Source organism: Leucoraja erinacea, chromosome 4 (assembly GCF_028641065.1).
Source record: "Leucoraja erinacea ecotype New England chromosome 4, Leri_hhj_1, whole genome shotgun sequence".
In the NCBI taxonomy this organism is placed as follows: Eukaryota; Metazoa; Chordata; class Chondrichthyes; order Rajiformes; family Rajidae; genus Leucoraja; species Leucoraja erinaceus.
The window spans coordinates 44,735,737-44,759,420 of record NC_073380.1 but is presented as its reverse complement, the minus strand read 5'-3'; the positions used below and the strand labels follow the sequence as shown (position 1 = coordinate 44,759,420).

The window sequence follows — 23,684 nt, the reverse complement described above, 5'->3', positions numbered from 1 at the left end:
GGACATATATACGAATGGAAGGGTTTGGAGGACTATGGGCCCAATGCAAGCAAATTGGACTAGCTCAATATGCCAATTTGGCAGCATAGACATGGTGGGCTGATGGGCATGATCCTCATTATACTACTCTTTATAGCTAATTATTATTGGTCAATAACAAGTTAGCAACAGAGATAAATTATAAAACGAACCCAATACTGAACAATTCTTCCAATTTAGTGAGTGAATTTATCATCCACTACATTGACCAGATCAAGTTCAAGTTCATTTCCTAGATTAGGGGTGAACCAATTCCTCTGGGGCAGCAGAAGGTGCTTCTACCTCTACCTTCAGTGCTACTGGATCAACAAAGAGAAAAATAACTCAGTTATCTGCTCCAGATCTCTGATCTGTGATCCAAAGAGAAAAAAATACTTGAGTGTAAGCAACACTTGCTCAACTGTGATATTCAATGAATAGCTTCCCCATTCTCTCTCTCTCTCTCTTTCTCTTTCATCTCTATGGTCACAAGAAGGAGGGTGCTGGAACTTTAATCCTTCAGGGAAGCAGCAGAGCAGGAAATGGAAAAAAGGTTGTTGTTTTATATATATATTTTATATATATATAAAACAACAACCTATTAACAAGAGTCCGCATTTCTCTCCAAATTGAACATTTATTTTATTATATTAATAAACAAATAAAGGTAAATTGCTGCGGAGTTTTGCAATTGCGTAGAATTATACATAATTTACAAAACAGAAACAAATAATTTGGCCACATCGATCTGTCCCTTCGCTTATGCTCCCCAGCTCAGGCTTCTCATTCAATACCATTTCATTGATAGTTAAATAACTCAGGTTTCATGGGACACAAAACTAGTTAATGCCATCTCACATCTGTGGGAATGATTTATTATTTGTTCATCACTTTCAGTTCTGAGAATAAGTAGCACATTTCTACATGATGAGTGGGTAGCATCAGTTAAAGGTAGCCAGCACTTTGAAGGAAGGTGTATGTTGAAGGAAGGTGTATGTAAGTAAGTCATTAAGCTGGAAAAAGTGCAGAGCAGATTTACAGTGATGTTGCCAGGACTTGAGCAGCTGAGCGATAAGAGAGGTTGGCACACTAGCACTTTGTTCCTTGAAGTGCAGGAGGCCGAAGAGTGATCTTACAGATGTGCATAACCATCATGCGGAGAAAAGATAGGGGGAAGGCCGAATCTTTTACCCAGGGTAGAGGAATCAAGAACCTGAGGACATAGGTTTAAGGGGAGAGAGGCAAGATTTAATACGAACCCGAGGGGCAACATTTTCACTCGAGGGTTGGGCACATGGAACAAACTGCCAGAGAAATTAGTTGAGGCAGATAGCATAACAGTATTTCAAAGACGTTTGGATAGGTACATGGTTAGTAAAGGTTTTGAGGGATGTGGGCCAAATGCAGGCAAATGGGACTAGCTTAGATGGGGCATTGGTTAGCATGGATGAGTTGGGTCGAAGGGCCTGTTTCTGTGTTCGAAGGCTCAAAATCCAATATGCGAGGAAATGGGCACCAAATATTTTCAGACTCGATAATATGGGTCATGAGGCGACAGAGAGATACACCCTATCCTTGAGGAACCAGAATGCCCACAGGCTTTAGGCCCAATAGCCTTGGAGGTAAACACCAGCACTGCAACCCACAAGGATTGGCTGCAATTCCTCAAACAGAGATTTGAGTGCCAATGTATGTGTCATCAAATGCCAAATCCCACAGAAACATTTCAAATCTCAGACGTTCCTCAGTTCACCACCTTGTTCTGACGATCAATCCTTATTAATCAGAGCTCATAACTTTCATAACCTCTAACCTATTACCTGTCAAAGCGGGGCCGGCCTTAGTAAGGTGCGGCCCCAATTGGGAAAAGTTTTCGTAGAAATATATAAATAAATAATTATGATTGCGTCACGTGTCGTGACAATTGGGGGAGAGTTCCTTTCACAGTGCGTGGGGAATCTAGCCAGGGGTAAAGTTGCGAGGAGGGAAGGAGCGTTGAGAAGGAGGTAGGTCGGGTTCATGCCAGTAACACTCACTCACCGCTGCCACGGCGCTACGAGCGGCCTCCATCACCAGACAGCTGAACCGACTGCCATCTCAGCGCCTTCTGACGGCCCGCTCACCTCTGGCAGTGCTCTCCGTCTAAACTGTGAGGGGACCAGCTCAAGAGCAAAGATCATAGAGCGGAGCGGGTCAGCAGGTGATGGATAACATCACAGCGGGCGGTGAAGCTTACTCCTGTGTCAGTGCGAACAAGGGATCAATTGAGGTTAGGCGCAGTGACTCTGGAGAGAAGACCCTTCTTTAAACTGAACTGAACTTTCGGCGGTGAGAGTATTTGTGATTCTGCAGAAGGGTCTCGACCAGAAACGCAACCCTCTCCCCAGAGCCCCCGCCCGTCCCGCTGAGCCACCACAGACAGGGAGTTGAAGGTAGACACAGGGGGATCCACCTTCAACTTCAGAGCCAAACAAAAAACACAGTGCTGGAGGAACTCAGCGGGCCAGGCAGCACCCGCGGAGGAAATAGCCAACGTTTCGGGCCGGGTCTAAAGAAAGGTTTCGACCTGAAACCTTGCACATTTCCTTCGCTCCATAGATAGAGGGGGGGGGGGGGGGGGGGGGGGGGGGGGGGGGGGGGGGGGGGTGTGGGGGGGGGGGGGGGGGGGGGGCATGGAATCAGATAGACTGCACAATGACAGGGGGGGATCCCAGTGTGAGTTAGTCACCGCCTGCGTACAGCGTTCCCACATCCCTCTTCTCCACCAAGCAAGGCACGTTCCCTTCCCTTCCTTCCCTCATCCTGCCCTCCCCCCCCCCTCTAAAGAAGGAGGCAAGGGGAGGGGGAGGGAGGTAGTGAGAGGTATGGAGAAGGTGATTGAAAGGGTAACTGGTTTTGGTCTCCAATCACCTCACACAGGGCAGCCAACAATGGTGGTGAGGCAGAAGGGAGAACTCTCTCTCTCTCTCCCGCCCCCTTCTCTGCACCCCCACTCTCCCCCCTCTCTCTCCAAACTCTCCCTCCTTCCCCTCTCTCTCTCTCTCTCTCTCTCTCTCTCTCTCTCTCTCTCTCTCTCTCTCTCTCTCTCTCTCTCCTCTCTCTCTCTCTCTCTCTCTCTCTCTCTTCTCCCCCCCCTCTCTCCCCCCCTCTCTCTCCCTCTCTCTCTCTCTCTCTCTCCCCCCCTTCCTCTCTCTTCTCGCTACAATTCTCTCTCTCCTCTCCTCCTCTCCCCCAAACTCCTCTCCCCCCCCCAGCCACGTTTATATATCAACAGTTCACTCCACGAGTGTGTGTGAGAGCCGAGCAGTGTTTCTCATTCTGACTCTGCTCCGTGAGCTGCTCGTATTGACAGTAATCGTGTCCACCTCTTAACTGAAAACGAGTGGTTTGCAAACTGAAACCCCCCCCCTCTCCCCCTCCCACACACACACACAGACAGAGAAACACACGCAGACATACAAGCAGATAGAGAGAAACCCCCCCCCCCCGTACCCCCCCCCCCCCCCCCCCCCCACACACACAGCCACAGAGACACAGAAACACAGACACACAGAGACACACACACACAGACACACATACACACAGAAACACAGACACATACACAGACACAGTCACACACATACACAGACAGACAGACAGACACCGATGTTAACACAGACTCAAACCTCCAACCAGGTCTGCTGTTGTACGGCACCGAACTAGTTAACACACATTAACACAACAACCCCCCCCCCCCCCCCCCCCCACTGCAACCGCTGAGTTTCTCCAGCTTTTATGTGTATCCCCCCCCCCCCCCCCCCACCCCACTCACACACGGCCCGCCTGCTCGCTCCCGGCGTTTAGTGTTGAATACTCACGGCTGAGTTTGCTGCGGTGCTGCTGTGGCTTGCTGCCCTGTAGAGTCCCACCCCCCCCCCCCCCCCCCCCCCCCCCCCCCCCCCCCCCCCCCCCACCCCCAGCTCCGGCGGCAGCGAATGACACAATATAACACATTTACTGAGGAATGCATTGTTTAGCTACTTGCTAACTACTGCCTGTTTACAAGCGTTACAGCGGCAGATAACACATCGTTTGTTATCCATGTTCGTTTTGTAAAAAAAATCCGTATGCCGAATGATTTTTTTTAAAATCTTTATGTAACATATCAAATTTGTATTTCCATATGAAATACAGAAAATTAATGCGGGGCCCAATTTGGAAAAATCGGTCCAATCGGCCTAGGGCCGGCCCTGTGTCAAAGAAGGGATAAGTACCTTTTGTAGCTTTGTCGGCACCTTTGGGGTGACTCTTTTGCATACGTTTTGTGCACAAACAAAGAATTTCACTGAACCTAGGTACGTGGCAATAAAGTATCATCATCATCATCATCATCACCTCTCACTGCATTGCTAGACTTGCACCCTTATCTCATAATTTGAATGCTCCGCTAGCTATTCATCCATAATAGCAATGTCATCAAATCACATTCTATGATTTTCAGTTTCCACGACTCATTTGCAATTTCAATAGATGGGGCGACGTGTAACCAGAAACAACAACAAACGGCATGATCTAACACCCTCTAATTTTACTTATCATCGATGTACATTTTATTGAGGTATAATTAGGGAGGTTGCCTAAAAACATTGAAAATGTACTGTTATGCATAATCATAAACTACTCACAACTCAACTCTTTCTCAGTTGTACTTTTTTCCTGTAGATTTCCCGACTTGATTATTGAAGCTTGCATACTTTATTTCTGCCTCCTCCATAAACCTCTCCCCAAACACAACTTTACCTGACATCCAAAAATCCAATCTAGCCAGGCAAACAGGAAGACAAATGGAGTTGTCAATGCAACTTTACTATCACTCAAGTTCACACTTGCAGCACCTGTTGTTTTTTGACATACTGTATAAAATAATAGGGAAGACAGAGACAGGAGGAAGAAGAAAAACCCCATTTGTGCCAGTTTCCTGAAGAGGATTGTATTTGGTTGCTGATGTAGGTGACTCATATGAGTATTCTTGTAATGGGCCTGTCCAACTTTGGTGATTTTTTAGGCAACTACAGGCGACTAGTTTGTCGCCACATTTTCGCCGGTGGTCGTGGGGAGTAGTCTCCTCAGTCACGCAAAAAGTCGTAGCATCTTTCTGGTCGCCACTAAATTTTCAACATTCTTAAAAAATTTTGGCGGCAGTGGGTTTGACGCCAATGAGCCTAGCTTGACTTCTCCTGACGTAGGTGCTGTCGTAGTTTGTCGCCGGTTTTTCGGCGACCTCCTACGACTATCACAGTCACCGGCTGTTGCCTAAAAAATCACCAAGTGGGACAGGCCCATTACTTTAATAGGGCAAGCCAAGTATGTTAATAGGTATATAGAATGAAATCCTTAGAGTAGTAGAGAGCCTGTTGGAAAGTCTACTTGAAAGTGGTAATGTACCTCCCTCACACATACTAAGACCCCCTAACACAATGCAACTTGTCTGTAGGTCTGTATCTGTTTCTGGCAAGAACCTGTCGATAAGGAAAAAGGCTTACTGCATCTGCCACTTTGCCCAAAGTAGACATCTCTAATTGCTATAACAGAAAATAGTTTTAAGATTACAGTAAAGGCAAGATCAAAATAATCTCTGATAATGGTGGCAAGAGGCTTTTCTTCCATGGGAATGTTTAACCCATATTCAGTCATTTAGTAAAGGATATGTATTACAGTATTTACCTCCAAAATACTGCCCATTCCCAACACTTCCAATGGATGAATAATCGGTGCCCACCAATATGAGCTTCATGACAAGTGTTTTCCTCCAATACAATAAACCAGGTAAGATGAAAAAAAAAACATATCATCAGTGCCTTATTCCAAAAACAAAAATGCAGGTGTAAAATTTGCTTGAAACAAAAAAGCGAATTGTTAAATTCTGCATTTTATGGCAACTGAGCAAATTAATCTATGAATAAATGAAATATTATTTAGACTTAAGTGCATGGCTTGTCCGATCCAATAATACTCGTTATTCCCAATCTAAATACAGGAGTTGGCCGATTCCCATTCAAATTGTTCATCTCCCGTAAACATCACCTTCAGTAACCAGAAACATGTTCAAATACAAACTACTCTGTTTTCATGTGTGTTCATGTACAACATGATATGCTGCAATTTAACTGCTGCTATATTGGAAAAGGGTAGCTAACTGTCAGACACATAGATGTTAACTGTGGTTAAAAGAGGTGATTTCTGTTAAGCCTGAATAATCAAAATGATGGTAACTGTTTCCATAAACTAATAGCAAAGCAAGACAAAAACGTTCGAAGAGGTTCTCGACCCAAAACATCACCTTTATCTTTTCTCCAGAGATGCTGTCTGACCCACTGATTTACTCCAGCTTTTTGTCTCTATCTTCTGTAAAAAACTGTTGTTACTACAAAATGATAACATCCACCAGGAGATCACCAATGTTCAGTTGACAATATGAACATATCATATGTATCACCACGGAGGATCAACACGGTTGGTTTATTTCCAAAAGACAGTACATCAGTGCATGGTAAGCTTGTTTGACAATGTTAAATGCCTCACTGTGGGCAAGTTACAAAGCTGCAACAGTAGAGACATATAAAGTGTCATCATAGAAAATTGAACATAGTTTTGGCCAGAATTTAAAGGAAAGAGATAATCCTAAAATAGATAATTAGCTGATCATCCTGTACCAGACATGCTGCCAGTGGCCCTTATCCACCCACACTTGGCCCTTCCAGATGTGGAGGACTCAACAAACTGAACCCTCATACCTGACATGCATCTGCAAACTACTGGAAATTCAGTATGTTGGGTAGTGTATTCTGAGAATGCATTGACAGTTCATGACATTGAAAATAATTCTTGGATGTGAGCTTGAAGAGTCATGGAAGGCAAGACTGGTAGAAGAGTTTCCTCTTCCAATATTCTTTTATATACAACATAATTAATGCAAATGGGACAATGAACAGCTGATTTAACTCCATCATCTGTACTTACTCTTATTTCTTTTGATTTCTCCTTTCTGTTGAGAAGCAACTTCTGATTCTCATCCTCCATTTGTGCTTTCCTTTTTTTAGCTGCTGCAAGTTCAGACTTAAAATTGGAGATGAGGTTTGAGGCACTGGTGTGTTTGAACGTTACCATATCTACAGTGGGCCTTGAAGAAATAGATACATTAATATAAGTAAAACTGAAAAGTTGATTTGTCTACAATATGACATAGGAAACCAAAGCCTTTGCAAATATTCACTGCAGATTCTGAAGTGGACCCTTATAACCTAAATGCCTTTTAGTATTCCCTTTATACTTTACTCATTCCAAACCAAATAACATACTGTTGTCAAACATCATGAATAAAATACACAAACACATAAAATATAAAATATCACGTGACATAATGGAAATAAAATTGGCAATTAATAATAGTGTGAAATAATCATTGTAAATCAGTAGCTTATCAGAAAAGCTCAGATATACGCTAAATTAGTTAAATCACGGTTCACTTTGACATCACCACTGCAAACCATTTTAGCCAAAGGTTTGGCTTAATTGAATTCTGTTGCCTAAGCCAATTTCATAATATTTTTTTTGTAAATGAATGAATGAAACCAAAGAATTTATCTGTAATCCCTGTATTCTTAAATTGCTGGGAAAATATTGAGTAAACTCACTTCGCAATCTGGGTTCAGTGTTGTACTTTATCTTACAACGTAGTGCTTAGTGCTGAATAAGCACTTACAATTGAAAGGCATTTCATTTTCACATTCTCCACCTCTATGAGCCTAAAATTAACTACAGTTTGTTTGAAAATGTAAAGGTTTCTCCTAAGTAATATCAAATCTTGTTACGATATACAAAACAGTAATTGGAACCTTACAAATACACTTACATTATAAGGCACTTTAGCAAGATTTGATTAAATGGTATTGTCTAAATGCATCATTGTCTTTTGAACTGTGTGCAACATTACACAGTAGATTTTGTTTAAAAATGAAATGTGCAATGTTACTTTTACAGTTTAACCAACAGTGGATCATAATATTCTTATTTATACTTAAAATTTACCTTTAGTATTTGTTTTTTGTTTAGCCAAGGAAAAAGTTATCTGTAGCGCACAATCATCATTCTCATAGTAATGAGTAATTAAAAAGTTATTACAATGTAATGATTAGCAACATTGCATCAAATCAAACATACGTAACTGTTTACAAGCGACCCCTGTAATACAGAGGGGTCATGTTCCCAGAAAACTCTACATTGTCAAGTATCAAGTATCAAGTATATCTTTATTATCATTTTCCTGAGTACTCACATACCCAGAGGAAACGAAAACATGTTGCTCAACCAGTGTCCATTCAGTGGGCAATAAAAATAAATAGAAATAAAAATACATATATCATGACAAATTAAACGCTCTACTCTCTACTAAACATCAACAGGCGTTCCGATCGGCAGCAACACGACAGTGGCTCTGCTACAGTGTGTCCAGGTTGGTGGTTGGTGCGCGATACTTTGGCAGGGGGCAAAGTCCGTTTATCAGTCTAATAGCCTGCGGGAAGAAGCTGAGGAGCATCCTGCTGGTTTTGCAGCTAATGCTCCTGTACCTCTTCCCAGATGGCAGGATGGAGAATATGTGATGCGATGGGTGGTAGGGGTCTTTGATGATGGAGATGGCTCTGCTGGTACATCTCTTCCTGTATATGTCCAGCAGGAAAGGGAGTGGAGCACCAATAATCCTGCAGGCGGTCTTCACAATCCTTAGTTGGTGCCGTTCGTACGCCTTGCAGCTCCCGAACCAGGAAGTGATACCGTAGGTTAATGTGCTCTCGATTGTCCCCCTATAAAAAGTTCATAGGTATGTAGTGGGGAGACCTGCTTTCCGTAGTCTTCGGAGAGGGTGTAGTCGCTGCTGGGCTCTCTTGACCAGTGCTGTGGTGTTGGTCGTGGACGTCAGGTCACCTTATGTGATTTTATGTGCTGCATTGAATCTCATATTTTAAGCAAAGACGAGTTCCTATACTAGGATGTTTTCATCTCATATTAACACAATTTAATTGCGATGACAAAATGACCCACCACCGTTAGTTAACAGCTGAGTCCAACATTGGACTTGAGGAATGGACAACGTTTGAACGAAAGAAACAACACATGTTGTCCCTTTTAATTATTAATTCCATAATACTGCAGGCAATCAGTTTTCGATGTGACGTCACCGCGCCGATTGTAGTCTCAACTGACTTCCTCTTTTCTCATGTGCTCAGCTAACTCACTCCTTTCTCCCTCCTTCCTTCTTTTGCAGTGCAGCAGCCGCACTCTCATCGACAAGGCATTTTCTCTTCTGTGTGGATTAGTAATCGGTTCAGGTGGGGATATCAAGGAAAGGGATGGGATTTAAGGATCAGATTTATAGTAAAACTAGATCAAGTGCAGACCTGTTGGGTCTGTTCCCCCAACGTGTGGTTGCGGGGGAGGGAGGGGGGCTGGGGGCGTTATTATGTTATGCGGCGTCATAATCCATCTATTCCCCACTCCCTATCACCCCCACTCCTCTCCCTCTATTCCCCCACTGATATCATCCCAAGGGGAGCTGAAGGCAGCTGAAATTCTGCCTTTGCAGTACTGCACATGCGCAGCATGTTCTTGGTGGATTTTTTAAATATGGATTGTTATTATCTTAAGAGTATCTTAGGAAACAAAGAGACAAGAATGGAATTTGTGTACCGATAATGTGGTAGGTAAATCTCTTGGTGCCACATGTTTTTAAATACCGTATTTCCCGGGGTAGGGGGTGGGGGGGAGAGAGCTCCTTTCACAGCGTTTGGGGAGTCTGACCCAGGGTAAAGTTGCGGGGAGGGCAGGAGCATTGTGAAGGAGGGGATCGGGGATCATGCCAGTAACCCACTTGCGACACTCCGGGCACAGAGCCACCGCATTGGGGCCGGGGAGTGAATTAGCTCGGTGGCTGCCAGCGACCACCTGGACCGGACGGCTCCTTCTGCCGGCCTTGCTTGTGTCAGTCGCTTCCCGCAAATCCTTAAATTCCGACAGCGCAAGCAAGGGACCAATTGAGATTACTCGGCGGTCGGAATTTAATGGTTTGCGGGAAGCGGTTGACAAGAACGAAGCAGGTGAGATATGTTCAGATGGAAAGCACTGCCAGAGGTAAGCGGGTTGGCAGAAAGCGCTGAAGTCCCGGCAGCCGCTCGCAGCCACCCGAGCTGCTTCCCTCCCCGGCCACAATGCGGTGGCTCCGCGACGGATGCGCCACGGCAGCGGTGAGTGAGTGGGTTACTGGCATGATCCCCGACCCCCTCCAACTCAACACTCCTGCCCTCCCCGCAACTTTACCCCTGGCACAGACTCCCCACACGTGTGACAGGAACTCTCCCCCAATTGGTCCCTTTAACAAGTATTGTCATTCAATAAGGTAACAACTGATTCAACTTGTCCCAGTGTGCAGGGCCGGCCCTAGGCCGATTGGACCGATTTTTCCAAATTGGGCCCTGTGCGCAAGGGGAGGCCCGCGTTAATTTTCCATATTTCATATGGAAATACAAATTTGCTTTGTTAAATAAAGTTTAAAAAAAACATTCGCCATACGGATTTTTTTACAAAACTTACATGGTTTTGTACATGGAATACAGGCGCTGTATGGCTATCAGACTCAAACGATGTGTTAACGACTGTAGCACTTTTGTTAACAAGTGGTTATCCAATGCTTCATCAATGCATGGATCCCCATTCCTCAGTAAATGTGTAATTGTGTTTTAGAAGAAGTATTAATGATGCTGCGTTCCTTTGAATACAATTCACGCGGCGTCATTAACACTTCTTCAAAACATAATTACATTTTACTGAGGAATGTAGATTGATGCATTAATGACACATTGAATTTCTTAAAACTCACCATCATGAGCAAAGATCTTATAGCTTCGCTATAAGATCTTTGATCATGAGTGAGAAGTTCTTCTTGGTCTGCAGCAGGTTAGTCATTCAATTTACCTACCGACCCACGTTGCGTCTCTCTGTCTTTCGCTCTCCCTCCCTTTCTCTCCCGTGCACTCTATCTCTCCTGTGCGCTCTCTCTCTCTCTCCCGTTCCCCACCTCTCTCTCTAACTCTCACGGCATTCCCGGAATCATTGATGTTTTGCAGTAGACAAAAATGCTGGAGAAACTTAGCGGGCGAGGCAGCATCTATGGAGCGAAGGAAATATGCAACGTTTCGGGCCGAAACCTTTCTTCAGACCCGGCTATTTCCTTCGCTCCATAGATGCTGCCTTACACCCGCTGAGTTTCTCTACCTACTTTTGTCTACCTTCGATTTTCCAGCATCTACAGTTCTTTCTTCGACGTTTTGCGGTGATGGCTGCATCTGCGGTTCCTTTCTGTTGGGGGGGGGGGGGGGAGTCCTGGCCCGTGGCGGCTCCTGATAAGTGATATGTTCCCGCTGAGTTCCTCCAGCACTCTGTGTTTATTGTTTGGCTCTGAAGTTGAAGGTGGACCCCCCTGTATCTACCTTCAACTCCCTGTCTGTGATGGCTCAGCGGGACGGGCAGGGGCTCTGGGGAGATGGTTGCGGTTCTGGTCGAGACCCTTCTTAAGACAATCATAAGTACTCTCACCGACGAGAGTTCAGTTCAGTCTGAAGAAGGGTCTTCTCTCCAGAGTCGCTGCGCTGCCTGTCCTGCTGAGCTACCCCAGCTTTTGTCTATCTTCAATTTCAGAGTTAGATAAAATTGCAGACTTGATTTTTAAAATCTCAAAATATTGTAACATTGCTGAAAAATGTACCTGCATCTTGGAGGCCGAAGGTTAGGTTGTTAGCCAAGAAGGATAGACTTCGTTATCCCTCAGTACAGCAACATCAAGAACGATGTTGATGTACTGAGGTAAAGCAATCCCTCAGAGTAAAGCAATCCCTCATTGCTAGCAGCTGATGGGAAACGGCTGTAAAGTGGGAAGCGGCTGTAGAAGGACAGCGCCGCTGGGGGGGGGGGGGGGAGGGGGGGAGTTCCTTTCAGAGTGTGTGGGTAGTGTGTGCAGGGGTAAAGTTACGGGGAGGGCAGGAGGGTTGAGAAGGAGGGGGTCGGCCGGGGATCATCCGGCTCAAGCGGGTCAGTGGGCGATGGATAACATGACAGCGGGCGGTGGAGCTTACTCCATATGTCAGTGCGAGTAACCTCAATTGATCCCTTGTTCGCGGTGACACAGGAGTAAGTTCCACCGCCCGCAATTATTTTATCCATCACCCGCTGACCCACTCCGCTCTATGATCTTTACTCTTGAGCTGGTCCCCTCACTGTTCAGACGGAGAGCACTGTCAGAGGTGAGCGGGCCGGCAGAAGGCGCTGAGATGGCAGTCGGTTCAGCTGGCCGGTGATGGAGGCCGCTCGTAGCCACACGAGCTACTTCCCTCATCGGCCATACTGCGGTGGCTCCACGCCCGGAGCACCTTGGCAGCGGTGAGTGAGTGTTACTGGTATGAACCCGACCCCTTCCTTCTCAACGCTCATTCCCTTCTCGCAAATTTACCCCTGGCTAGACTCCCCACACGCTGTGAAAAGAAATCTCCCCCGAATTGTCATGTTACTCACAACACGTGACTCATTTATAATTATTTAATTATATTTGTACAAAACTTTTTCACAATTGGGGCCCGCACCTCCTAAGGCCGGCCCTGCCAGTGTGCTCCCATTTTTCCCACCATCTCTCCACCTGCCATCATCCTCCACCCCCCACCCATTCCGTAATTCAGAATGAAGGAGATTTGGAAGCAAATTGAATTGTTACTTATTTTTATTTCTTATTTTTATGGAGAGGAGAACAATCTGCGCATGTGCGATTTAAGATTTTTTTTAAAAGGTCGACTGACTGCCTACCCTGAGTAATTACTCACGGCATGTGCCTGGTGCTTGCATAGGCATGACTTGGTCAATGTGCACTTTTCTCACCCTTCCACTTCCAAACATCTTGACCAAGTATGTCCGTGGTCCGCACTTTCTCACTACTCTGCCAGGTAACCACTTTACCCACTTGTGATGATAAGTTTTCACCTTTACCTTCTGATTCAACTCAACACGCCTTTCCTTTACTCTAATTCTGTCATGATATGCTTTAGTTTCTCCTGTTTCTCTGCTACTGTTTGAGCCAAGTTTGGTTTCAACAGTGAAAACCTTGTTCTGGGTTTTCTCTTCAAGAACAGTTCAGCTGGTGTTTGGCCAGTCGTGGTGTGAGGTGTGGTCCGATATGTAATCAGAAAGTTAGCCAGTTTGTGAAACAGAGACAACTGTCTTTTCTTTGGATTTGGATCCAGCAGCTGGTGGACTAATGTACGCTTCACAATTTGCACTGTGCGTTCTGCTGCTCCATTTGAAGCGGGCTGGTATGGAGCTACTCTAGTGTGTTTTACACCATTCCCTTTCATGAATTGTGCAAACTCTTGTGAACAGAATTGTGGTCCGTTATCAGACACAATTTCCTCTGGAAATCCATAGGATGCAAACAATCCTCGCAAAATGTCTATCGATTTGCTGGATGTCGTTTTGTTCATCGGAAACACCTCAACTCACTTGGAGTGACTATTAATTACAATGAACAATTGTTGTCCATCTAATTCTGCAAAGTCAACGTGTAATCTTTGCCACACTCTAACCGGCCATTTCCATGGTACTGTTGGTGGATTATTTCCAACTGCTTGACATGTGCTACACTCTTTCACAATTTGTTCTATGTCCTTATCTAGAACAGGCCACCATAGATAGCTTCGAGCTAGACTCTTTAACCATATATAACACCATATAACAATTATAGCACGGAAACAGGCCATCTCGGCCCTACAAGTCCATGCCGAACAATTTTTTTTTTTTCCCCCCTTAGTCCCACCTGCCTGCACTCGTACCATAACCCTCCATTCCCTTCTCATCCATATGCCTATCCAATTTATTTTTAAATGATACCAATGAACCTGCCTCCACCACTTCCACTGGGAGCTCATTCCACACCACCACCACTCTCTGCGTAAAGAAGTTCCCCCTCATATTACCCCTAAACTTCTGTCCCTTAATTCTGAAGTCATGTCCTCTTGTTAGAATCTTCCCTATTCTCAAAGGGAAAAGCTTGTCCACATCAACTCTGTCTATCCCTCTCATCATTTTAAAGACCTCTATCAGGTCCCCCCTTAACCTTCTGCGCTCCAAAGAATAAAGCCCTAACTTGTTCAACCTTTCTCTGTAACTTAGTTGTTGAAACCCAGGCAACATTCTAGTAAATCTCCTCTGTACTCTCTCTATTTTGTTGACATCCTTCCTATAATTTGGCGACCAAAATTGTACACCATACTCCAGATTTGGCCTCACCAATGCCTTGTACAATTTTAACATTACATCCCAGCTTCTATACTCAATGCTCTGATTTATAAAGGCTAGCATACCAAAAGCTTTCTTTACCACCCTATCTATATGAGATTCCACCTTCAAGGAACTATGCACGGTTATACCCAGATCCCTCTGTTCAACTGTATTCTTCAATTCCCTACCATTTACCATGTACGTCCTATTTTGATTTGTCCTGCCAAGGTGTAACACCTCACATTTATCAGCATTAAACTCCATCTGCCATCTTTCAGCCCATTTTTCCAAATGTCCTAAATCACTCTGTAGACTTTGGAAATCCTCTTCATTATCCACAACACCCCCTATCTTGGTATCATCTGCATACTTACTAATCCAATTTACCACACCTTCATCCAGATCATTGATGTACATGACAAACAACAAAGGACCCAACACAGATCCCTGAGGCACCCCACTAGTCACCTGCCTCCAACCCGATAAACAACCATCCACCATTACCCTCTGGCTTCTCCCATTCAGCCACTGTTGAATCCATCTTGCTATTCCTGCATTTATACCCAACAGTTGAACCTTCTTAACCAACCTTCCATGAGGAACCTTGTCAAAGGCCTTACTAAAGTCCATATAGACAACATCCACTGCTTTACCCTCGTCAATTTCCCTAGTAACCTCTTCAAAAAATTCAAGAAGATTAGTCAAACATGACCTTCCAGGCACAAATCCATGTTGACTGTTCCTAATCAGACCCTGTTTATCTAGATGCTTATATATATTGTCTCTAAGTATCTTTTCCATTAATTTGCCCACCACTAACAGGTCTATAATTGCTAGGTTTACTCTTAGAACCCTTTTGTTAGACACATTCCCAAATGATGATCATGAAGATCTCCTAGCAATTTTACGCCATATTTTTCAGGATATACAACTCTCGCTCCCCACATGACACAATCTTGATCTACTAAGAGTTCATTCCTACGTACAAAGAATGGTTTCAGTTCTGCCTCTGAATTCGGCAATTTGTTTGGCCATCCATTTGTAACATATTCCTGCACTCTTGACAAAAGTCTGTCAGTGCGATTAGCCTTCCGAATGTCTCCTGAATTGATAGGTAACTCATTTACATGAGAAAAATAAAACAAGTCCTCTCTGTTTGGGGTAACCTCCGATTCCAAAGGTAACCAAGACATGGGCATCAGCATTGCTGTGCTCTGCTGCCTTACGATACTGAATTTCAAACTGGTATGCAGACAATATTAATGCCCATCTTTGCATTCTGGCTGCTGCCAGAGTTGGTATGTGTGCTTTTGGATTTAGGATCACAGTCAACAGCTAGTGATCTGTCTCGATTAGAAACCTTCTACCATATAAGTATTTGTGAAACCTCCTAACACCAAAAATCAATGGAAGAGCCTCTCGCTCTATTTGCGCATAATTTCTCTCACTGGCATTGAGTGTTCTAGATGCAAATCCTATTGGCCTCTCCATTCCATTTTCTAGCACATGAGAGATCACAGCACCAACACCATATGGTGAAGCATCACATGCTAACTTAATTGGCTTATTTACATCGTAATGAACAAGCATTGTACTCTCTGCCAACTGAGCTTTACATAATTTGAAAGCTAGATCACATTCATGTGTCCACTTCCATGGTACATCTTTTCTCAAAAGCTCATTCAAGGGATGTAAACAGGTGGACAGATTTGGCACAAACTTCCCATAATAATGCACCAATCCTAAAAAGGATCGGATCTCAGATATGTTTCTGGGAGTGGGCACGTTCTAGATCACATCAACTTTACCCTTGGTGGGGTGTAGACCACCCTTGTCTATCTTATGACCCAAGTTCTCTACCGAGTGCTGAAAGAACTCACACTTCTGCGCCTTCACTCTTACACTGCGTGTTTCAAGTCGTTTGAGTACCACTTCCAACCTTTTCTCTTGTGTCAGGGGCTGAGATGAGGATTGCATCCAAGTAATACACCACACCTTCAATTCCCTCTAGAATTTGTGTCATCACCCCTTGAAAAATCCCTGGGGCAGATGATATACCAAATGGGAGCCGAATGAAATGAAACAATCCCAAATGCGTGTTGATAGTCAACTTGGATTTAGATTCATCATCTACACCTAACTGCAAGTAGGCATTTGTCAAGTCCATTTTTGTGATGACTTGGCCACCTGTGAGGGTGCTAAACAATTCCTATGCCGCTGGTAGGGTATCTGGTATGCTGCCTTCAAGTACCTGGTTTACAGTTACCTTATAATCCCCTCAAAGTCTAACAACATTTTAAAAAGTACCATTCTTTTATGTATGGAATTTTCAGGGAATATTCATGGTAAAGTGTGTCAATATTAATACAGATCACAATTTAATTAATATATAGATTAAATCAAAGCACATTGCTTTTGTTTTTAAATTAATACAATTAACAGGTTTCTCTTGGTCAGTGAAAACAACCCATATAAATATAAATTATAGAAGTATTAGATAATTTTAAAAGCTTACTGTAAATCATCAATTATTTTTTTGTATTTTTCGATGTCTTTTGATAGTGAATCTTTCAAGTTGTGTTGATGAAGAATATTTTCCCGAGTTATTTCGATTTGCTCAATGGTGTGGTCAAGCAGATTGGTGCTGGCCAAACACTCCTCCTGCAAAAAGTAACAACATTATCAACATTATTATTACCGTACAATGATCTATTTAACGTCATCCTTTGATGAAGTACATGATGCAGCTACATTTAGCTTTTCAAAGTTTGGATTTTGGACATGTAATGTCCAAAGGAACCAACGAGAGAGCAGGCTATTCTAGACTGGGTATTGAGTAATGAGGAAGGGTTAGTTAGCATTCAAGAAGGAACTGCAGATGCTGGAAAATCGAAGGTACACAAAATTGCTGGAGAAACTTAGCGGGTGCAGCAGCATCTATGGAGCAAAGGAAATAGGCGATGTTTTGGGCCAAAACCCTTCTTCAGACTGATTAGTTAGCAGTCTTGTTGTGCGTGGCCGTCTTGGGCAAGAGTGATTATTAATATGGTTGAGTTCTTCATTAGGATGGAGGGTGACATTGTTAATTCAGAAACAAGGGTCCGGAACTTAAAGAAAGGTAACTTTGAGGTTATGAGACGTGAATTAGCCAAGATTGACTGGCAATTGATTCTTAAATTGCCCGCGGAGCCGTTGGTGCGAGGAGGAGTTCCCTGGAGCTGTGAGTATAAAAACAGCATGGGGCTTGCTTCTACAGAGGCCCGGGGAGCCGTTGGTGTGAGGACGAGTTACCTGGAGTTGTGAGTATAAAAACAGCGCGGGGCTTGCTTCTACAGAGGCCCGGGGAGCTGTTGGTGCAAGGAGGATTTACCTGGGGCTGTGAGTATAAAAACAGCGCGGGGCTTGCTTCTACAGAGGCCCGGGGAGCCGTTGGTGCGAGGAGGAGTTACCTGGAGCTGTGAGTATAAAAACAGCGCGGGGCTTGCTTCTACAGAGGCCCGGGGAGCCGTTGGTGCGAGGAGGAGTTACCTGGAGCTGTGAGTATAAAAACAGCGCGGGGCTTGCTTCTACAGAGGCCCGGGGAGCCGTTGGTGCGAGGAGGAGTTACCTGGAGCTGTGAGTTACCCAAATCTGCAACGTTCCATCTCACTTCCAGAGAAGGAGTCTGGTGGAAGCCTCTGATTGGTGGAAGAGGACCAGAGGAAGCAGCTGATTGGGTGCAAAGCCGGGTTTACATTTCTGCTTTCAGGTTAAGGATTCTGGGAGTTAAGGATTCTGGGAGTTAAGGCCCAGGAGCCATTACAGAGGGAGGCGCGAAGTCCGTGTGGCGAGTGTAAAACCCATCGCGGGCCTTGTTTCAACAGAGGCCCAGGAGCCGTTACAGAGGGAGGAGCCAAAATCTGCAACGTTCCATTAGCAGATCAGACTTTAAATTAAGGGGACTGGTGGAAGCCTCTGATTGGTCAAATGGACTAGAGGAAGCAGCTGATTGGCTTGTATCCCGGGTAAAGCTTTATTGTATCCAGGATAAGGGGGAGAATGAGGGCCAGGCCAGTTTACTGTTCTGGATGTCAGATGTGGGAGGTCATGGAGTCTGAGTGCCCTCTAGACGTCCATATTTGCGCCAGGTGCGTCGAGATGAGGCTCCTAAGGGACCGTGTGAGGAACCTGGAGCAGCAACTCGATGACCTCTGTCTGCTCAGGGAGAGCGAGGAGGACATAGAAAGGAGTTACAGGGAGGTGGTCACTCCAAGGCCACGGGAATCAGAAAACTGGGTCATGGTTAGGAAGGGCAATGGGCAGAGGCAGGGACTGGTGAGTACCCCGGTGGCTGTACACCTTGAAAATAAGTACTCATGTTTGAGTAAGGGTGGGGGAGACAGCCTAGCTGGGGGCAGCGACAGCGGCCGGGCCTCTGGCACAAAGACCGGTCCTGTTGCTCAGAAGGGGAAGGAAAGGAAGAGGAGAACAATTGTAATAGGGGACTCTAGTCAGGGGGTCGGATAGGCGATTCTGTGGACGCAGACAGGAGACCCGGTTGGAAGTTTGCCTCCCTGGTGCCAGGGTCAGGGATGTGTCTGAACGTGTCCAAGAAATCCTGAAATGGGAGGGAGAGGAGCCTGAGGTTGTGGTGCATATAGGATACCAACGACATAGGTAGAAAAAGAGAAGAGGTCCTGAAAGAAGAATTTAGGGAGTTAGGTAGAGAGTTAAGGAGAAGGACAGCAAAGGTAACAATCTCAGGATTACTGCCTGTGCCACGCGACAGTGAGAGTAGGATGAGGGACTGGTGCAGTGGGTATGGATTCAAGTTTCTGGATCATTGGGACCTCTTTTGGGGAAGGGGCGACCTGTACAGAAAGGATGGGTTGCACTTGAACTCGAGGGGGACCAATATCCTGGCGGGGAGATTTGCAAAGGCTGCTGGGGAGACTTTAAACTAGTATGGTTGGGGGGCAGGGACTCAAATTGGGAAAGCTAGCAGTCAGTGTGTGAGGCACGAGGCAGAGGACGGTAGCACTCTGACCCAAAATGTAGGGGAGAGAGAAAAAAAAGACAATAAACAGAGAATAAGAGAGGGTGGGTTTCTTAAATGTGTATATTTTAATGCTAGGAGCATTGTAAGAAAATGGATGAACTTAGAGCCTGGATTGACACCTGGAAGTATGATGTTGTGGCAATTAGTGAAACATGGTTGCAAGAGGGCTGTGATTGGAAACTAAATATTCCAGGATTTCGTTGCTACAGGTATGATAGAATTGGAGGGGCAAGAGGTGGAGGTGTTGCATTGCTTATCAGGGAAGATATTACAGCAGTGCTTTGGCAGGATAGATTAGAGGGCTCGTCTAGGGAGGCTATTTGGGTGGAACTGAGAAATGGGAAAGGGGTAGCAGCACTTATAGGGGTGTATTATAGACCGCCAAATGGGGAGCGAGGATTGAAAGCGCAAATATGTAAGGAGATTGCAGATATTAGTAGTAAGCACAAGGTAGTGATTGTGGGAGATTACAATTTTCCACACATAGACTGGAAAACACATTCTGTAAATGGACTGGATGGGTTGGAGTTTGTAAAATGTGTGCAGGATAGTTATTGCAGCAATACATAGCAGTACCTACTAGAGAAGGGGCGGTGCTGGACCACCTGTTAGGAAATGAGATGGGTCAGGTGGCAGAGGTATGCGTTGGGGAACAGTTCGGGTCCAGTGATCACAATACTATTAGTTTCAATATAATTATGGAGAGGGTCAGAACTGAACCTAGGGTTGAGAGTTTTGATTGGAGAAAGGCTAACTTTGAGGAGATGCGAAAGGATTTAAAATGAGTAAATTGGGACAGTTTGTTTTATGGGAAAGATGTGGAAGTGAAATGGAGGACATTTAAAGGTGACATTTTAAGAGTACAGAATCTTTATGTCCCTGTTCGGTTGAAAGGAAATAGTAAAAATTGGAAAGAGCCATGGTTTTCAAGGGAAATTGGACACTTGGTTCGGAAAAAGAGAGAGATCTACAATAATTATAGGCAGCAGGGAGTAAATTAGGTGCTTGAGGAGTATAAAGAATGTAAAAAGAATCTTAAGAAAGAAATTAGAAAAGCTAAAAGAAGATATGAGTTTGCTTTGGCAAGTAAGGTGAAAGTAAATCCAAAGGGTTTCTACAGATATATTAAGAGCCAAAAGAGATGGGGGAGATATTGAACAGTTTCTTTTCTTCGGTATTCACCAAGGAGAAGGATATTGAATTATGTGAGGTAAGGGAAACAAGTAGAGTAGCTATGGAAACTATGAGATTCAAAGAAGAGGAAGTACTGACACTTTTGAGAAATATAAAAGTGGATAAGTCTCCAGGTCCGGACAGGATATTCCCTAGGACATTGAGGGAAGTTAGTGTAGAAATAGCAGGGGCTATGACAGAAATATTCCAAATGACATTAGAAACGGGAATAGTGCCGGAGGATTGGCGTACTGCGCATGTTGTTCCATTGTTTAAAAAGGGGTCCAAGAGTAAACCTAGCAATTATAGACCTGTTAGTTTGACGTCAGTGGTGGGCAAATTAATGGAAAGGATACTGAGAGATAATATATATAAGCATCTGGATAAACAGGGTCTGATTAGGAAAAGTCAACGGATTTGTGCCTGGAAGGTCATGTTTGACTAATCTTCTTGAATTTTTTGAAGAGGTTACTCGGGAAATTGATGAGGGTAAAGCAGTGGATGTTGTATATATGGACTTCAGTAAGGCCTTTGACAAGGTTCCTCATGGAAGGTTGGTTAAGAAGGTTCAATGGTTGGGTATTAATGGTGGAGTAGCAAGATAGATTCAACAGTGGCTGAATGGGAGATGCCAGAGAGTAATGGTGGATGGTTGTTTGTCAGGTTGGAGGCCAGTTACTAGTGTAGTGCCACAGGCATCTGTGTTGGGTCCACTGTTGTTTGTCATGTACATCAATGATCTGGATGATGGTGTGGTAAATTGGATTAGTAAGTATGCAGATGATACTAAGATAGGTGGGGTTGCGGGTAATGAAGTAGAGTTTCAAAGTCTACAGAGAGATTTATGCCAGTTGGAAGAGTGGGCTGAAAGATGGCAGATGGAGTTTAATGCTGATAAGTGTGAGGTGCTACATCTTGGCAGGACAAATCAAAATAGGACGTACATGGTAAATGGTAGGGAATTGAAGAATGTAGGTGAACAGAGGGATCTGGGAATAACTGTGCACAATTCCCTGAAAGTGGAATCTCATGTAGATAGTGTGGTAAAGAAAGCTTTTGGTGTGCTGGCCTTTATAAATCAGAGCATTGAGTATAGAAGTCAGGATGTAATGTTAAAATTGTACAAGGCATTGGTGAGGCCAATTCTGGAGTATGGTGTACAATTTTGGTCGCCTAATTATAGGAAGGATGTCAACAAAATAGAGAGAGAGTACAGAGGAGATTTACTAGAATGTTGCCTGGGTTTCAGCAACTAAGTTACAGAGAAAGGTTGAACAAGTTAGGGCTTTATTCTTTGAAGCGCAGAAGGTTAAGTGGGGACTTGATAGAGGTTTTTTAAATGATGAGAGGGATAGACAGAGTTGACGTGGAAAAGCTTTTCCCACTGAGAGTAGGGAAGATTCAAACAAGGGGACATGACATGAGAATTAAGGGACTGAAGTTTAGGGGTAACATGAGGGGGAACTTCTTTATTCAGAGAGTGGTAGCTGTGTGGAATGAGCTTCCAGTGAAGGTGGTGGAGGCAGGTTCATTTTTATCATTTAAAAATAAATTGGATAGTTATATGGATGGGAAGGGAATGGAGCGTTATGGTCTGAGCGCAGGTATATGGGACTAGGGGAGATTATGTGTTCGGCACGGACTAGAAGGGTCGAGATGGCTGTTTCCGTGCTGTAATTGTTATATGGTTATATGGTTATTATATGTTATATGGTTAACACCCAGAAGTGTGGGCATGGCTCAGTCTCTGCAAGATGGAGAAGGAAGAGGTCACGACTAGCTGTCTTTAGTGGGCTTGCACCCTGCTTGAAATGGTATGAAACTGCACTTGAATTTGGTGGTCTTGCACCCTGCTTGAAGTGGTAAGAAACTGCACTTGAATTGGATGGCCTTGCACCCTGCTTGAAATGGAATTTCAAGGAATAACCATGTCAACTGCCAGAGAGGGGCAGAGAGGGATGAGGGGCGAGAGGGGGGAGGGGGCAGAGAGAGAGGGGGGGAGAGAGGGGTAGGAGATTTGGGGGGATAGAGGGGGGGGGGAGGGAGGGGGGGAGAGAGAGAGAGAGGGGGGGAGGACCGGACCCGAGCTGAACCTAGGACCGGACCCGAGGCGCGAGCGGGCAAGCGAGTGTTGACCAAAGCATCGTGCGTCGGGCCGCCGCAGTCTTCAGCTATGATCTTTGATCTTCAGTCGACGGTCCAACTTTTGAATAACGGGGGGGAGGAGGGAGAGGTAGGGGGGGTGACGTCACTTTCAGCTTGAGCAAACACGGCAGCAAGCAGATCCATTATGATGTCATCAACGAAGAAACCGGTTTATTTTCCAAGTTTTATCGGATTTGTGAACATTTTCATAAATAACTCGAGAAATAAAGCACAAATCTTTCAGGTAAGGCGATTTTCGATTCCAGGGGATAAATCTCTATCTGAATATGTGAAAATGTTACCATCAGAGCGTCATTTTTTCGAGAAGATGTGATTATACACACACACACACACACACACTTACACACACATCCAAGATCAGAGTTTTATAATTATAGAGATATGATATGATATGATACTGTAAATCGCCTGTTTTTATATTCGCTGTCCTGGCTAATGAAGGTTAGCATACCATATGCCTTCTTTATCATACTGCCTAGCTATGCTGCCACCTTCAGTAATCTTTTGGATTTGTACTCCAAGGTCCCACTCTTCTCTAGTACACCTTTGCGTACTTCACATTTATCAGGATTAAAGTCCGTATGAATTAATGAATCAATACGTTTATTGGCCAAGTATATACACATACAAGGGATTTGCCTTGGTGCTCCGCTCGCAAGTAACAACACGACATACAGTAAACCATTAAGAATAAAACATTAAACATTAAGAATAAACACGTGAATGAAATAAAATACCAGAGCAAAAGGAGGCTACAGACTTTTGTTTATTGAGTAGAGCTACTGCTCGTGGGGAAAAAGCTTTGTGTATGTCTGGTTGTGGTGGCTTTGACGGTCCAGTGTCGCCTTCCAGAGGGAAATGATTCAAAGAGTGTGTGGCCAGGATGAGAGGGATCATAGATGGTCTTACCCGCTCGCCTCCTGGCCCTTGCACTCTACAT

General features: G+C 44.5%; 1 protein-coding gene across 3 annotated transcripts in view; it reads right to left on the bottom strand.

The window, feature by feature from the left end:
- LOC129696331 (coiled-coil domain-containing protein 178) overlaps window positions 1-23,684 on the bottom strand; it is a 235,011-nt gene that overhangs the window by 111,847 nt on the left and 99,480 nt on the right. For all 3 annotated transcript variants that reach the window (XM_055634151.1, XM_055634150.1, XM_055634152.1), the window contains 2 exons: window positions 16,883-17,028; window positions 7,018-7,177 (listed from right to left, as the gene is read on the bottom strand). In XM_055634151.1, coding sequence (XP_055490126.1) covers window positions 7,018-7,177; window positions 16,883-17,028 — 306 coding nt within the window. The remainder of the gene's footprint in view (window positions 1-7,017; window positions 7,178-16,882; window positions 17,029-23,684) is intronic.